This window comes from Gossypium hirsutum, chromosome A13 (assembly GCF_007990345.1).
Source record: "Gossypium hirsutum isolate 1008001.06 chromosome A13, Gossypium_hirsutum_v2.1, whole genome shotgun sequence".
Lineage (NCBI taxonomy): Eukaryota > Viridiplantae > Streptophyta > Magnoliopsida > Malvales > Malvaceae > Gossypium > Gossypium hirsutum.
The window spans coordinates 15,671,210-15,688,829 of NC_053436.1; the positions used below are offsets into that span (position 1 = coordinate 15,671,210).

Here is a 17,620-nt window from a genome sequence, read left to right on the forward strand (position 1 = left end):
AATTTGAATTATGGTAATACCACTGAGTATGAAATACTCAGCGTACGGTTGTTTCCGTGCGCAGGTTAATAGAAGTCTAGTGTCCTGGTCCAGCATCCGAGTGATCCTGACTCCAGCAAATTTTGGGTGATGTTTTCTTTCTTAATTGAAAGTGGCATGTACTAGGTGATTTATAAGTTATATAGATATACTTGTAAAGTTAGTTATAAGAATGGTATACCATATTTTGTTATTAGTTTGATAAAATGGTAAATATTATATTATATAATTTGGTATAAGCTGGAATGAAAAAAATGAATGAAGTTATTAGTTAATTTGGATTAATATTATGAATGTTTAGTTATTAAATGACTATGTTAATGAATTGGTTATGATTTAGATATATTTAGGTTTAAATTGTTTTTGATTGTGCCATTGGTTTTGGATTAGGTGGTTTTTGGTTTGAATTTGCAGGGGGTTTTATGTAAAAATTAAGAAGAAATGCTGTCGAAATTTTTGCAAAAAAAAATATATTTCCCTGAATACTCGAACAAGTCCCGTTTCATTCCACTTTAATACTTGTGTTGGGCTTCGAAAGTCCATTATAGGGACATAATTCTTCAATTATACTATGAATGTTATAATAATTGTAAAATATCCATAAGTTGTCTGATATATCCGATAATGCCTCGTAGCCCTGTTCCGGCGACGGTTTGGGGTTAGGGGGTGTTACACCATTGGCCACCAGGACGTCGCCGTCACAACCATCGGCACCGCCGTGTCTGCTGATGCATGTGCGATACCTTTACTGCACCCCGAGCTGGTTCGGCTACTGCCGATTCGATTTGGATCAATGATGACTCGACCGGTTCTGTCTAGTCACCGGTTGGACCGTCAGCCCTGTTTCACATACCAGGCTTGATTCAACAGTTTTTGGGTCTTGGTCTCAGTTTTGGGCTCCTGGGCTCAATTTACGATTTCGCTTTCAATTTTCAAGTTTAATTACTCATTCGGCCAATTGTCTGGCTTTAAAATTAACTTCCAAAAATATCATATTAGTTTTAATTGATTTGATTAATTTAATTTTTCTTTACCAAAACTAATTTTTCCAAATGTCACTTAGATTTTCCAAATTAATTTTTCAAGAAAATTCTTTAATTAAATTCTCTAGTTGAACAATTCTCACAACCACCTAATTTAATTCCACATTGAATAAATCAACTCAATTAAATTATTCCCAAAGTTGTAGAATTTTATTATGATTTAAATGCAGTCTAACCGAGCTTTTGTTGAGCGAGCAGAGGGACCAATCAAACATATACAATTAGACTCTAATGATTGCAATTATGTCCAGAAATCAAGGAGTCAGTCCACAATAAGTACCATGATTGAAAATACCTTATTGTATGCTTTTTATGAAAGCAAGATATCATTGATTCCTTTGAGTTAAATTCGTTCATTCAATACAATCCTATTTTATCTCATTGTCATCGTTGTGTCTTCTTAATGATTAATATAATCACTATCAACAAATGACTGTGATAAATTGCTCGTTTGAGAACCATCAACTCGTAGCCAATTTCCATATTTATCAATCCACACAATGTGAACAAGAGGATATCATTAACTCTTTAATTGAGTTATGAATTTTACTGTTGCTAGTAAAGTCATGATATAAACAAGTCATGTACCCAACATATCATCTATGGGCTCAATCATCTTTAGAGTATAAGCCTCTACTTATATCAAAGCACATGAGTTGTATACGCATGATCAGTGGCTAACTCAAGATTTAGGTAAATCACACATGAACGTTACAAGTGAATTAATTCACAAACAGATTCAAAATTAATTTATCTTGGGTTCAGTCTAATGTATCATTCTACCAATGAATACATTTATGTCTGTACTCGTAGAGTCAACTGTTCTGATAACCAAGACTAGCCATCTCCCTAATTGGAATTGTAGGAGACATAATAATCCTTCTCAATATTTGAATTAAATGCTCACTGTGGTTCTTTTACGATATTACAGACTCATTTAGATTATCTACTGAAGTAAGTTATCTTTCTCGCAATGTAAACGTTCTTTACAATGCCACTTATCTTCAACTTGAATTTTGCTTGTCACAATTTCGCTATGCATGCAAAATATAACATACATAAATACAAAAGATATAATAGTGAAATGTGAAATTAACTTTATTTATTTATTTATCGTTCAAATAAATAGAAAACAATTATATGTTTACTACAATATTAACACATTTCCCAACATAAATTACTGTACATTTGACTGTAGTTGCTCTGACAACATCTATAGCATCCTGTAACTTGAACTCGGTGACTGGGTTGGGTGAAGGGTGTTGCACATTTGATTTTTTTTGTCAAGTAGTTGATGTATGAGACACCCACATCTTTTGCATAATGCAATTTAATAAACACATAACAATTGAAGTCTTATTCATGTAATAAGAGTAAAACAATAATTTTGACATACCTTTTCTTGTGATAAAGATTTCTTTTAAATCAAAATTTGACAAGATCATTGGCCTTTATGCAACCACATTTGCCGACATCCATCCTCATAGTATTATGTTTGTAGTGGCATGTGAATGCACAATAAACAAACAAGCCTTCTTTAATTTCATATAAATTGCGAAAATAGAACATTAAAATTGTTGGTGCGTGGGAATAAAAATAAACTTATGAGAAATTAACGAAGGCTTAAGGCGTGTATCAATGCCACTCTTGTTAATGTTCTATTTGCCCTCACCTATATTTTGGTGTGAAAAAAGAGCTACTGGCAAATAAACCTCGATGATACAATGATGCCCAATGACTATCTACATTTTACACTGATGAAAATAGTCTACTAAGCATCGAGCGGAGCATAACAATGATATCAATTTCTATAAAGAATTTCTACAGTAATTATAGAATAATCTAGAAATATAAAAAAATGGTGGGAGAATAGAAAGAAACATTTGATGTATTTTCTGGTGTGTTAGAAAAATGAAATTTTGTTCCTACTTATAGTAGTTCTCATGTCTCTTCATAGGAACACAACTATCTAAATGGATAGATGATTCATTGTTAATAATAAAGTGATATAATTTTTTAATTTAAAAGACATAATTCACCACTATGAAATGTGATTACTCTTGGTTAAAAACCAAATAATATAACTTTTGGTTGATTATAACTTTTCATATGCAACAATTGGAACATATTCCAACAAAAATCAAATTTATTTTAATAGTAATGGTGGGCATAAGTTTGTATGAATACATTCGACCCTCATTGGCACCTTGAAATATGAGGAACACAACATGGTGCTGTTATGGAAGGAAGGTGAAATTGGCTTTTTGTATTAGCACACCAGTTGTTACGAGAAGGCAACAGTTCCCCATGCAAAGGCATTCGCTCATCGTTCCGAGTCCACAATGATAATGAACCATATGACATTTCTGAAGCCTGTCAAAGAAAACAATATATATATTTGTGCGGATAAGATTTAGGCAAGACCTCCCCCAGGCCCAGGTGATGGCGTTTTTATACTATCCAAGTGAGGTGTTTTCATCTTCAAGTCAACCTAGATTGGAGCATACTCTCAGTTGCTTCCAGGTAAGGCAAATTTTGGAGTCAACCCATACTCCTCACATTAATTAGTAGAATAAAATTGTTGAAAAATGAAAAATAAAACAATATAAATGTTTTATATGGTAGGACTTTGAAGGTAAGTAGGATGTGTTTGGAGGAGTTCAAATAATCCCAGCATTATGGTTGATTCTGAGTGGACTGTGAATACAGCATGGGTTCTGGGAGAGGTTTTTAAAGCTATTGATCATTTGGTGGTTGGTATAAAGACTGTCCTTTGTATATCAACAATTCATTAAATGTTAATACATCAAACGTTTAAAAAATAATAAACTTTTATATATCAAACATAGATTCATTAAATTGAAATTTTTGTAAATTTATTAAAATAAACCACCTCGCAAACTCACTAATGGGTTAGACATATATTTACAATAAATCTAATATTAATTTTTATTTTTGAAATTTTAATGTGTAATAATTAATATATGTAGAATCAAATTCGTCCATAGTAAAAAAAAAAATTGGTAAATAATTAAGTTGCTTCCTTTACACGACGTGGAACTTTCCTACGCCCTTTCCACTTTTCTATCAGTAAAGTGGCTCCTAAATCGTTTTCACATTTCCCTGATTTTCTAAAGGGTTTTATTACTATATTGGCTCCTAAATTATAGCAAAATTTCTAAAGTGATCCTAAACTGTTTATTTTTATCAAAAGTAAATTATCAATTTTATCTAAAAAGTGTTTCACCTCTTATAATAATATGCCACATGTTGGTATTAATTTTAAGGCTGAACTACAAAATTACCCCCTAAATTATGTTGCTTTTTCACTTAGGTACTTAAAATTTTATTTGTTAAAAGTGATATCTAAACTATAAACTGAATTTCATTTTACCCAAAAAGTATATGACATTCAACAAGAATATTTCATTTATCATGTTCTTATTGGTTTATATATACGAAATTGATAAACAACTTTAAATACTTAAGTATAAGGGATCAATCTGAAAATTTTATTATAATTTAGGGGTCAATTTTATGAATAAAACATTTCCTAAAGTCTCACTCAGCTCCACATATACACTTAAATAATATACTTAAAAATAAAAACCAGTAAGACAGTCAAAAGGAAGCAAAAGAGAAAAAAAAAAGAAAGAGAAAAAACCTCTTCTCAGCTTTCGTCCCAATCGTTCTTTGCTTATCTCAACAATCAAACAAAAATCAACTCCAAAAGAGAAAAAAAAATCAAATCAAATCGCTTGATCTTTTCGTGTTCTAGATTTCTAGTCATGGCGGATCGCGCGTCCTACAGTTTGGCTCCTCGATTAGGTTAGCTTTCTGCCGGTCTCTTTCACCTACTTTTTAGAAAAGAAATATTTATATACAATATATTTGTTTAGATTTCCGTACCTTTTCCACGCGTTTTTATTCTCAAATTTGCGCGTAGTTCTGTTATTCTCATTAGTGTTAATTTTACATTGATCCGTTCTGGGATTGTGTTTGTTTTATGGGGGTTTAAGACTAGGGATGATAATTGAATTCTATTTACTGAGAAAAATGGAGTTTGAGTATAGAGATATAACTTAATTTGATTACTGGGACTGGGAGGGAGGAATTGTTAATTGTTAGCTTTGAAGAACATAGTATCATATTGGGAAATAGATGATTTAGGGTTTGATTGTCCAGTGATAGAATTAACGATGATTTGAGCTATTTTCTGCTTGCATTGAAGAGTAGAATGCATTTCCATATTGATAACTTTGGTTTTGAAGTAAGAACACTTTGTATAACTTTACAAAGCTTTAAAGAGATATAGTAGTTTAGATTTCCATACTATATCAATGCTTTTTTAATCTCAAATTTGTGCGTAATTCCTTTATTTTCATTAGTGTTAATTTTATATTGATCCGCTTTAGGATTGTGTTTTGTTTTACTGGATGATTTACAACTGAAGTCTATATATAACTTAATTTGATTACTGAGATTGGGTGCAAGAAATTGTTAAATTGTTAGCATTGAAGGACTTAATATCATATGGGAAAATCGACGATTTAGTGTTTATTGTCAGATGATAGAATTAATGATGATTTAAGCGTTCTTCTGCTTGCATTGAAGAGCAGAATGTATTTTCAAATCAATTAACTTTGGTTTTGAAGTAAGAGCACATTTTATCACTTTAGAAAGCTTTGAAGAGATAATGCTAAAAAAATCTTATCAAATAGGCTTAATGAATTAGAGAATGTTCCTGGGTGCTGGATTGTTTCTGGTAATTTATATCAATTAATACAGCAATTCATGCCTTGATAATCTGCTGTAAACACAGGAAGGTAAGCTTGTGACCTTAGGTTATGCAGACAGAAGCATTTGCATTATGAACAGTTTGCAGTTTTATCTCTCTTTAAGCACTCGGAATGCTCCAATGTAAAATTAACAGTTGGATTGCAAATAAAATTTTGCTTGGTTTGAGTTAGAATATCTTTCATTATCCAACTTTCTTGAGTTTTTGAGAGTGGAATATAGGTAAGGAATGTTATTTAATGATAATACAAATGAAGCTTTTTGCTAAAATAGGTCTCTCTGTCTCTTGGACAGGTGTGAACTCTTAATATGGATTAAGTTTTTCATGGTTTATATCTCCATGTCATATGTTTGCTTGTGCCAATGAATCTTTTACTAATTATATTTTGTTTCCTGATTTGTAGATATTGAACAGATTTTACTAGAAGCGCAGCATAGATGGTTAAGACCTGCTGAAATTTGTGAAATTCTTCGTAATTATCAGAAGTTCCATATTACGTCAGAGCCTCCTACCAGACCTCCAAGTATGAACATTAATGTTTATTGTGGATAATCATAATTATATTATGATTACTAAGTGCTTGGTAAAAGCATACAGGAATAATAATTTCAGAAGTATATTAATGTTGTTCTGTTGTCAGCTTTGGTTGTTGCTTGCCTTTTTTCCTTTTATTTTTTTATAGATATATATTTTTGCTTTCTTATACTTTACATTCCTAAAAATTGTTTTGTTTAATCATGAAAGGTGCACAGAAATGCTTTAAACATGGATGTTATCATTGTGAAAGTTCTTTTTTTTTTTAATAAATGAAGTTATGATTGATTATAGGGTTAAACAACCTGTTGGGATTCCTTAAATTAAGCAGATTTTCTACCTTAGTTCTAGGAATTTCCTTGTACTATTAGCCATAATCAAATTACTAATTTTTAGAGATAGGCTAATTTCTAGAGATTATTTCCTTTTTATTTTTCCTGCTACTCTTTAAAAGGCTATAGTCAGATTAGAAAAAATAAGAATAATTCTTCTTCCTAAACTTGTTCATGGTATCAGAGCATCAGGAATCCAGTTGATCCTACTCTTTCTTCTCTTTTCTTGTTCTGTTTTCTCTGTTAGAAACCCTACTCCCATAGGTGACACCGAAAATTCCTCTGAGACTCTTCATAAACTTCGGCTAATCAAAACTCAACTTGAGGCTCTTCATAAACTACTCAGGACTCCTACAGCTAGTGGGTCACTAGCTATTCAAGGTACTGCTTTAAATACTACACACGAACCTATCACAACTTCTTGGATACTAGACTCGGGTGCATCCGACCACATGACAGGTAATCTAAGTTTGTTTCACACCTATTTACCTTGTCATGATCACTCTCGGATTCGCATAGCTGATGGATCTTACTCGCTGGTGGTTGGAATTGGGACAGTTAGACTTACTGAAAATTTTTCCCTTGATAAAGTTTTACATGTTCCAAATCTTTCCTATAATTTACTCTCAATTAGCAAGCTTACCAAGGATGAAAAAGTACTTGTTGAATTTTCTGCTTTAGGTTGTGTGGTTCAGGAACAGGAATCGGGGAAGATGATTGGCACTGCTAAAGTTGATGATGGCTTATATGTTTGGAACAAAAACAGTTCACAAGAAGGGATGGCCTTATCTACATCAAAAGAAGATTCTATCATGCTATGGCACCGTAGACTAGGACACCCAAATTTCATGTACTTGAAGAAATTGTTTCCTCTACTATTTCTAAATAAGAAAATAAGTTCATTGAACTGTGAAGTTTGCCAACTGTCTAAACATACTCGTGTCCCTTATCCTTTGAAACCTTATGTTCGATCTCAACCTTTCTCTTTAATCCACAGTGATCTATGGGGAGCCAGTCGAGTAAAAAACATCACAGGGGCTAGGTGGTTCATAGCTTTCATTGATGACCACACTAGATTTTGTTGGATCTATCTCCTTAAAGCAAAATCTGAAGTCTCTAGAGTCTTCAAAAATTTTCATTCAATGATTCAAACCCAGTTCAATTCAAATATTCACACCCTTAGAACTGATAATGGGAGAGAGTACTTTAATTCTATCCTAAGTCCTTATCTTTCTGAGCAAGGAATCATACATCAAAGTTCTTGTCCTGACACCCCTCAACAAAATGGGGTTTCCGAGAGGAAAAATAGACACCTTGTAGCCGTGGCTCGTGCTCTTATGTTTACTATGGGTGTACCAAAGTATTTATGGGGAGAAGCTGTCCTCACTGCTTGTTATCTTATAAACCGACTCCCATCTAAGGTATTAAACTTTCAAACACCTTTACATACTCTTCAAAAATTTTTTCCCTTGTTTCGTGTTCCGAATCTCCCAATCAAAACATTTGGTTGCAAAGAATTTGTCCACAACCATCAACCTAACCGATCTAAACTTGATCCTAGAGCCCACACTTGTGTCTTTATTGGTTACTCACCTACACAAAAAGGGTACAAGTGCTACTCTCCAAACTTACATCGGATGTTTGTGTCCCTTGATGTTACTTTCTTCGAAAACGAGCCATATTTTTCAGCCTCTCATCTTTAGGGGGAGATACTTAGTGAAGATGAGACCTTGAGCAATCTTCTCATTATACCTCAAGACTCTATCAGCCCTACCACCACTACAAAACCTGCTGAAAATCCTACAGCCACTGTTTTTCCTGTTTTGGAACCTGTTTTTCCTATCTCCACTGTTCAGCAACAAGAAATAAGGGTGATTAACCATGCAAATGAAGAAAAACAGCCCACTCATTCTGAAAAACAACAAGAAAAAACTCAGGGGCTTCGTGTATACTCTCGAAGACATCAGCTGCCTGAAACAGAAACAGCAGTGCCAATGCCATCTTTACCCGAGGACTGTCTTGAGGAAGAAGTTTCACCTCCCTCATCTTCCATCTATCTTCCAATTGCAGTAAGAAAGGGCACTAGGAGCTGCACTCAACATCCCATTTCTCGGTTTGTATCCTATGGAAACTTGTCTAAATCCTACAATGCCTTTGTTTCTAATGTTGACTCTATAGAAACTCCAAAAAACATAGAAGAGGCTCTTAAGTCAACCAAATGGAGGCAAGCTGTGTTGGAAGAAATAAAGGCTCTTGAAGACAATGGAACTTGGGAAATATCTAAACTACCTACTGGGAAGAAGACCGTGGGTTGTAAGTGGATTTTCATCACAAAATTTAAACCAGATGGGAGCATTGATCGATACAAGGCTAGACTTGTGGCCAGGGGTTTCACTCAAACATATGGGTTGGACTATGAGGAAACATTTGCACCGGTGGCCAAATTGAATACTATTCGAGTGCTTCTCTCAATTGCTGTCAACTTAGAATGGCCTTTGATCCAATTGGATGTAAAGAACGCTTTTCTCAATGGAGAATTAAACGAAGAAGTCTACATGGATTTTCCGCCTGGATTCGAAGGAAGCAAGGGCCAAGTATGCAAGTTGAAGAAGTCCTTGTATGGACTAAAGCAATCCCCTAGGGCTTGGTTTAATCGTTTTGCCAAAGCCATGACTAGTAGACATTATACTCAAGGTCAAGCTGATCACACCTTATTCTACAAACACTCGGATAATGGGAAGTGCTGTATTCTCATTGTCTATGTAGATGACATAATATTGACAGGGGATGATTCTATTGAAATTGAAAGACTAAAAGAGTTCTTAAGTCTTGAGTTTCAATTTAAAGACTTGGGGAATCTTCGATATTTTCTAGGAATGGAGATAGCAAGGTCAAAGGCAGGTATTTCAATCTCTCAAAGAAAGTATGTTCTTGATCTACTTTCTGAAGTCGGACTATTGGGTTGCAAACCAGCCGAGACTCCTTTGGAACCCAACCTTAAATTAGGAACTGATAAGGATGGAGAAGAGGTAAACAGGGGGAGATATCAACGGTTAGTGGGAAAACTTATCTATCTTTCTCACACTCGTCCGGACATAGCTTTTGGAGTAAGTGTTATAAGTCAATTTATGCATGCTCCTAGGGAGAAACATTTGGAAGCTGCCTACAGGATATTGAGATACTTAAAAGGGACTCCTGGTAAGGGGTTGCATTTCAAGACAGATGTAAATCGAAGCATAAAAGTCTACACTGATGCAGACTGGGCAGGGGCAGTTAATGACAGGCGCTCCACAAGCGGTTACTGCAGCTATGTTTGGGGTAATCTCGTGACATGGAGGAGTAAAAAGCAATCTGTTGTGGCACGCAGCAGTGCTGAATCTGAATATCGAGCTTTGTCCCACGGTATATGTGAAGGAATGTGGTTACAACGGCTAATGGGAGAACTAAAATTATCCTATACAAAACCTATAACATTATACTGTGACAACCAGGCAGCAGTTAGCATAGCTCATAACCCTGTACACCATGACCGTACCAAGCATGTGGAAATTGATCGCCACTTTATTACGGAGAAAATTAACAAAGGGGAAGTTTGTGTTTCATATCTACCTACAAGACAACATGTAGCAGACGTGTTGACCAAAAGCTTGAGCAGAAAAATGTTCGAAGAAATTATGGGCAAGCTGGGTTTGATTAACATCTCACTCCAGCTTGAGGGGGAGTGTTGGAATTCCTTAAATTAAGCAGATTTTCTACCTTAGTTCTAGGAATTTCCTTGTACTATTAGCCATAATCAAATTACTAATTTTTAGGGATAGGTTAATTTCTAGAGATTATTTCCTTTTTATTTTTCCTGCTATTCTTTAAAAGGCTATAGTCAGATTAGAAAAAATAAGAATAATTCTTCTTCCTAAACTTGTTCACAACCAGACATATTGACATGAAACAACCAGACATATTGACATGAACTTAAACTTTTCAGGTGGTTCACTGTTTCTTTTTGATCGAAAGGTGTTAAGATACTTTAGGAAGGATGGACATAATTGGAGGAAGAAAAAAGATGGAAAGACTGTGAAGGAAGCTCATGAGAAGCTGAAGGTAAGTATTGCAACAACAGAAATATGAAGTTTTCTTCAATGCAGCCATATATTTTTATCAATTCAGGAAGTCTTTATCAGTGATTCTCTTATCGATTGGAAATTTCACCTAAGAGTAACTTCTTTAAAGCAATTTTAGGTTGGAAGCGTTGATATGTTGCATTGCTACTATGCCCATGGAGAAGAGAATGAGAACTTTCAGAGGCGCAGCTATTGGATGCTTGAACCGTATGGGTTAATATATATGATATGTTTTTGTGGTTAATGATAGGGATGTTCATGTTCCTATAGTTGCATGCTTTCTTTATTTTGTTTTTTTCTTTATTACAATTAATTATATATCCCTTTGCAGCCATGTGCTAGTACGATAGTGCTTAGAAGGGTACTTCTATGGATCCCAGATATGGGGGCAAAAAGAAATATCAAATTAACCGTGTTCAATAATTTGTTTATGCCTGGGCCTTATTTCCCACATAATACATGTCAGATTTCCATAGAAACCTCTACTGGTTGTCAATGCGGGAACTTGTGTAACAGATATTCATCTTTTCTAGAGTCTGTCACAATGATTGTTGCATCATCTTTGCTTACATTGACTTGTAAAGCAAGTTGGGGAAGCCAACATTTGAATTGCTTTATCAGATTTTTTGGCCAGAGAAATTTACAAACAATACTTTATTTGCAAATAATGTAACTTTACTCTGAGTTCTGTGATATATGGAACCCTCCTAGGACTATTGGCAGTATGATTTCTTTGAACTCTTATTTTTTTAAATAATAGTACTTTTTTTTGGTTGGGGTGGGCTGGGTATTTGGAAATTTATATGTAATTTCTTGTCTCTAAGCCTTGTTAATTTTGGTTTGAATGGTTTTGTTGCTATTGTAGGGATTTGATGCACATAGTTTTTGTGCACTACTTGGAAGTTAAGGTAATTGCTCTTTTCTTTTATTAATTCTGATTGATTATCACAAAGTTGTTAATTTAGTGACAAATTGATTTCGACTAGACCACTCTTTAGCTCCTTTGAATAGTCGATCTTTCCTCATGTTACCTATATTCAGATCAGACATTATTGGTTACTTTCCTTCAGGGTAGTAGAACAATTGGAGGCATAAGAGAGAATAGTGATTTATCAAACTCCCAAACTAGCAGTCTTTTGACTTCTAGCAATTCTGTTACTCATACAAAAGAACCTTCTGCCCATGCGAATTCAGCATGTTCAATAACCAGTTTAACTTCCTTATATGAAGATGCTGATTCTGGTAAATTTTTTTTCCTGTGCTGTCATATTCATATCCTTCTGCCAAAATAGTGTAATGGTATTTAGTTGCCATATTTCCTCTCTCATTATGCATGCAAACTCAATGGAACTTATGTGAGATATCATGCAGAGGATAGTCGCCAAGCAAGTTCTAGAGTCCGTACATCGCCCCAAATAGGAAATGCTACTGTGATGGACAAGTTGGATCCTGGCTTTTTAAATCATTATTCTCCACATCCCATTCAAGGTAAGCATTGGTTTTTATGATTTTGTTTTTATCAGGCTGCTTCTGTTAATTGCTTTATGCATCAAACTTGAAACTCTTACAATATGAACATGAAGGCCAGTCATCAATTCCTGGAGTAACTGAAGTTTCACATCTTCATGGAGATAGACCTGGGGATACTAATTACGGCTCTTGCATTAGTGAAGCTCAAAGAACACTTGGTTTGACATCGTGGGAACAGGGCTTGGAGCCATATGTGCCTGTATATGCTGATGCATTTTCTAATACTTCACTGACTTCCACTCAACCTGATACTATTAGCATCAGCCTGCAACAAGAAACCATGATGAAAGGCAAGCTATTAGCTGTCGAGAGTGCTGGCGGGGAGTTTGGAAATCCTTTGCCTACACAACCACATTGGCAGGTATTCTTGGTAGTTGCATTTTGTAGGTTTAAATCTTTTAATTTCTATGTCATGCTCATAATTTTGAGATTGAGACTTTAAAACTGATATTTACTCTTAAAAGTGTACTTTTTGTAATAATTTATACTTTTCTGTATATTATCTGTTATATTATGTAGAAATTGTGTGAGGCTAAATGCTGAACTTTTTAATGCATGTGGTTTCTTTATAATTTCTAATGCTAAATGTTTTATCTAATTTTGGACTAATGCCAGAAACTGGTATTCTTTTCACTTTCCTTTTTTTATTAAGCATACAGAATTGAATCCTGTCAGAGTTTATTGAAACTTTGACAGTTACAGAGAACTGTCAACTTTTGAGTTTTTTTCTAATGTGTAATGCCTAAAGGATTGATTACAAGTAATAACAAGAGTATGTAGTCAGAAAATATCCAAAATTTAACCAAACTTCTCTTAATAGACTGGTTTTCTCTTTCTGGACTTTTGATGTTTGGTCTTATTTGGATCTTTTGTCAAAATCATGATATATAGATGTTCTAATTCAAGTACATCTTTCAGAATCCTTTGGCCGACAATGCCTTAGAGCTGCCCAAATGGTCCATGGATTCATCTTCAAATTTTGATTTGCCGTTTGATTCTAAGTTATTTGAGCAAAGTGCTCATGATTTTCAAAACACTCTTGAGGAATTTGCCGGCCATGGTGTTTTCAACGACCAGCCTCTGCATAAAAACCTTCAAATGCAGAGTATCAATGCAGATTCCCATTCTGTCTGGAGAACATATCCTGATAATGATATGCATTTGGATGGAAATGTCAACTATGCTTTATCTCTGAAAAAATCATTACTTGATGGTGAAGAAAGCTTGAAGAAAGTTGACAGTTTTTCACGATGGGTTACTAAAGAACTTGGAGAAGTAGATAATCTGCAGATGCAATCTTCATCTGGTATTGCCTGGAGCACTGTTGAGTGCGGAAGTGTATCTGATGATGCTTCTTTGAGCCCTTCTCTCTCCCATGACCAACTCTTCAGCATAGTTGATTTTTCACCAAAGTGGGCTTACATAGACTTAAAAACTGAGGTATTAAATTTTTTGTTGAATCTGTAAAGTTAAGCTTCTGCTGCAACTATCATAATGAAGATTTTAGTTATCTACTTGCTTATTCTCTTGGCATTTTCCTACCTGCTTTCTTACTGAAAATCGATAATTTGTCATGTTTTTATTTCTTGTGCATTCTTCAACTTTACTGATTATGTCCTGGTACTTATTTGTGTGCATAACCTTAGCATGTTAATTGCTTGTAGTTATCAATGGTTTCATTTAATAATGTTTTAAATCTCTTTATTTGGGTTTAATTGTTACACAGACAAATATATGTATGTGTATTACACAAACACATATTGTTATATGTCATTCAACCACCCGTCCCTTCTTTAAATGTCTATTCAGCTTTTGAGTTTTTTATTTCTTGTGTTTTCCGTTTCTTATTTTCTTCATAATGAAACAGGTGTTGATTATTGGAACATATTTGAGGAGTCAAGAGCAAGTAGCAAAATATAACTGGTCATGTATGTTTGGGGAAGTGGAGGTTCCAGCTGAGGTCATTGCAGATGGCATTCTTTCTTGTTATGCTCCACCTCACAGTGTTGGGCAAGTCCCTTTTTATGTTACGTGTTCCAACAGGTTAGCTTGTAGTGAAGTCCGAGAATTTGACTATCGAGCAGGATTCACTAAAGACATAAACATTTTGGATATCTATGATATTGCTTCAAGAGAAATGCTGATGCGATTCGAGAGGTTACTTTCTCTGAAATCTTCCAATTATCCTAATCATCATTCTGAAGGTGTTAGGGAGAAGCGAGAATTAATTACTAAAATTATATCAATGAGAGAGGAAGAGGAATGCCACTGGATTGTAGATCCCTCATCTGATAAGGATGTGTCTCAACAAAAAGAAAAGGACTGCCTCCTTCAGAAATTGATGAAAGAGAAGTTGTACTCATGGCTACTTCACAAAATAATGGAAGATGGTAAGGGCCCGAATGTATTAGATGAGAAGGGTCAAGGTGTACTACACTTAGCTGCTGCACTTGGTTACGATTGGGCAATAAAACCTACTGTTACTGCTGGAGTTAGTATAAATTTTCGTGATGCAAATGGATGGACTGCACTGCACTGGGCTGCTTTCTGTGGCAGGCAAGGACCTCTAAACTTGTTTCTGTTATATGCACCTAGAGTTTTCAATTTATAATCTGTCAAATTTCTCACTGAATTGGCAGTAATTTGAATATGTACTTAAGTAAATGCTGTATTAGGTGCAAAACTTATGTGGCTTTGTTGTATGTTTAAATCTTTTTTGCAAAATTCAGAGAGCAAACAGTTGCTATTCTAGTGTCCCTGGGAGCAGCGGCGGGAGCCCTTACAGACCCAACTCCAGAATTTCCTTTGGGCAGACCTCCTGCAGACTTGGCTTCGGACAATGGACACAAAGGAATTTCTGGTTTTCTTGCTGAATCTTCCTTGACTAGTTTCCTTTCTAATCTCACAATGAATGATCAAAAGGAAGCTGTACAAACAGTTTCAGACAGAATAGCAACTCCTGTATATGATAGTGATGAGATACTGTCATTGAAAGACTCACTTACTGCTGTATGCAATGCCACACAAGCTGCTGATCGTATACATCAAATGTTCAGGATGCAATCCTTCCAGCGGAAACAATTGAGTGAGTCTGGTCATGGTGTGTCAGATGAGCATGCTATTTCACTTCTAACTGCTAAGGCACGCAGGCCATTACATATTGATGGGGTGGCTCATGCTGCTGCAACACAAATCCAGAAAAAGTACCGTGGATGGAAGAAAAGAAAAGAATTCTTATTGATCCGGCAAAGAATTGTCAAAATCCAGGTTTGCTGCTCTACTTTTGTCTTTGCTGATGGCTTACTTTCTTGGTTTATCTTTTCCTTTATCATCTCTTAACTTTTCCTCCGGAAAAGGTTTATTTCATAATCTGATGTACGAGGCATTTCCTAGGCAGTTTTTTTTACCTGACTTCTTTAAGGTTTTGGGTCTCTGTTAGTTTAAGGATCTGTTGATGTATTATTTACCTCCAAATTTTGAAGTCTTGAATTTTAATATTGATTTGAAATATTTTATGGTATGAAGGCCCATGTTAGAGGACACCAGGTGAGGAAACAGTATAGAACAATCATCTGGTCGGTGGGTATTCTGGAGAAAGTTATTCTACGGTGGAGACGTAAAGGAAGTGGTTTGCGAGGATTTCGACGAGATGCAATTACCAAGGAACCTGACCCACAGTGCACGCCCTCGAAAGAGGATGATTATGATTTTCTTAAGGAAGGAAGGAAACAAACTGAGGAAAGGCTGCAAAAGGCACTTACTAGGGTTAAGTCCATGGCTCAGAATCCTGAAGGACGAGGTCAATATCGAAGGCTGCTGACCTTGGTTCAAGGGATTCGTGAGAACAAGGTATATCTTGTTTTCGTTTTATATAAATTTCTACTTTTGCTAAAGTTTATTACTTTAGGCCAATCATTGCAAGTAGATCTGTCAATTTTGATCTGAACCTGAAACCCTAAACTAAATTAAAATAGGTTTGACCATAAAAGTCAACAATTCAAACCCGTCCTTCCTAGCTTGAACCCAAACCTGAAATGAAACAAGTGATTTGAAGTGAATCGAACCTAGAATGACTTGAACCCTAAATAGTTTGAACATGCAAAGATCCAACCCAAAAAATCAAGCTTCAAGTCCAAATTATCTTTAACCCAAAACAACTTGAGCATGAAATGACCTGAAAATTTTAGAACTCGAATTGACACAATCTAGATTGATCTAATCCAAAACAAACCTTCTCGCCAATTTGCAGGTCTAATTGCTAGTTTTGTAATACCAATTTTATATTCTTCAGATTGTATGCCGTAATTTTGATTGTAAAAAGGTGGTCCAAACAAATTCGTGCTCACCAGTTCTATTTTTTACCTCGATATTTTGTCAAAAGACCGACTATTTTTGAGATATTGTTTTACAGGCTTGTGATATGGTTCTGAGCAGTACAGAAGAAGCAGGTGAGGGTGAAGGAGACGGTGATGAAGACTTTATTGATATCGACTCTCTTTTAGATGATGAAACTTTCATGTCGATTGCATTCGAATAAGGTCCTTCGAACCTTTGCCCTATCTGAACTGTACAGAAACCGGTACGACAGCTTTCGTTGCAGCATTAGGAAGGGTTTTAACTTCCGTTGTGTCTGTAAATATAGCCATCTAACGTACATCGATTGTATGTTTGTTTTTAGGTGACATGTGAAATCCGTTTTTTACTTTTGTTTGTCAGGTTAAATAGTGACTTTAATCCCATATAAATTTCTTGACTCAGAAAAGGATTAGAGTAGTATTTTATTGGTTGTTTCATGGGAGATTTAGCGTTAAAATCTGTTGAGAGGAAGGGGTTATGAGTGACATTTTAGATATTAATATGTACTTATTAATTCCCTTTGTGTGCTTAATTTCTGTTCAAATCTTTCTTCTGTTCTTTTCTTTTTTGGTTTATTTTCAGATTTTGACCAACCCATTCTATTAAGTATTTTTTTTATGAATTATTTTATTTTATTTTTATTTGATGCTAAACTATTTAAAAGAAAATAATTAAAATCTCATTTGATCAACTAAAATGGTTTTATTCTCTTGATTGTTCTTTTTTATTTTTAATTTTTTTCATTACTTGATTAGAATCGTTTTTGCAGGTTCCCTCTTATTATCCTCTTTTCTTTTATTTATTTATTTTACGATTGTCGGGTTAAAAGTTACTTGCATTGTATTTTACTCGCTATAAGGTAAAAACACA

The 17,620-nt window shown here is 34.8% G+C and overlaps 1 protein-coding gene across 2 annotated transcripts; it reads left to right on the forward strand.

Annotated features, from left to right (window-relative positions):
• Positions 1 to 4,684: 4,684 nt before the first annotated feature.
• On the forward strand, positions 4,685 to 17,282 carry LOC107893979 (calmodulin-binding transcription activator 2). Of its 2 annotated transcripts, XM_016819140.2 has the most exons (13): positions 4,685 to 4,910; positions 6,284 to 6,403; positions 10,729 to 10,844; positions 10,983 to 11,071; positions 11,730 to 11,772; positions 11,935 to 12,106; positions 12,236 to 12,352; positions 12,448 to 12,755; positions 13,313 to 13,834; positions 14,262 to 14,950; positions 15,124 to 15,661; positions 15,920 to 16,243; positions 16,806 to 17,282. In XM_016819140.2, the coding sequence occupies exons 1-13, from the start codon at positions 4,871 to 4,873 to the stop codon at positions 16,929 to 16,931; spliced, it is 3,204 nt and encodes a 1,067-aa protein (XP_016674629.1). In that variant the 5' UTR covers positions 4,685 to 4,870; the 3' UTR covers positions 16,932 to 17,282. The 2 variants fall into 2 exon arrangements, with proteins under 2 accessions (XP_016674629.1, XP_040940919.1); XM_041084985.1 differs by lacking the exons at positions 4,685 to 4,910; positions 6,284 to 6,403 and having other exon boundaries at positions 10,974 to 11,071.
• Positions 17,283 to 17,620: the final 338 nt, after the last annotated feature.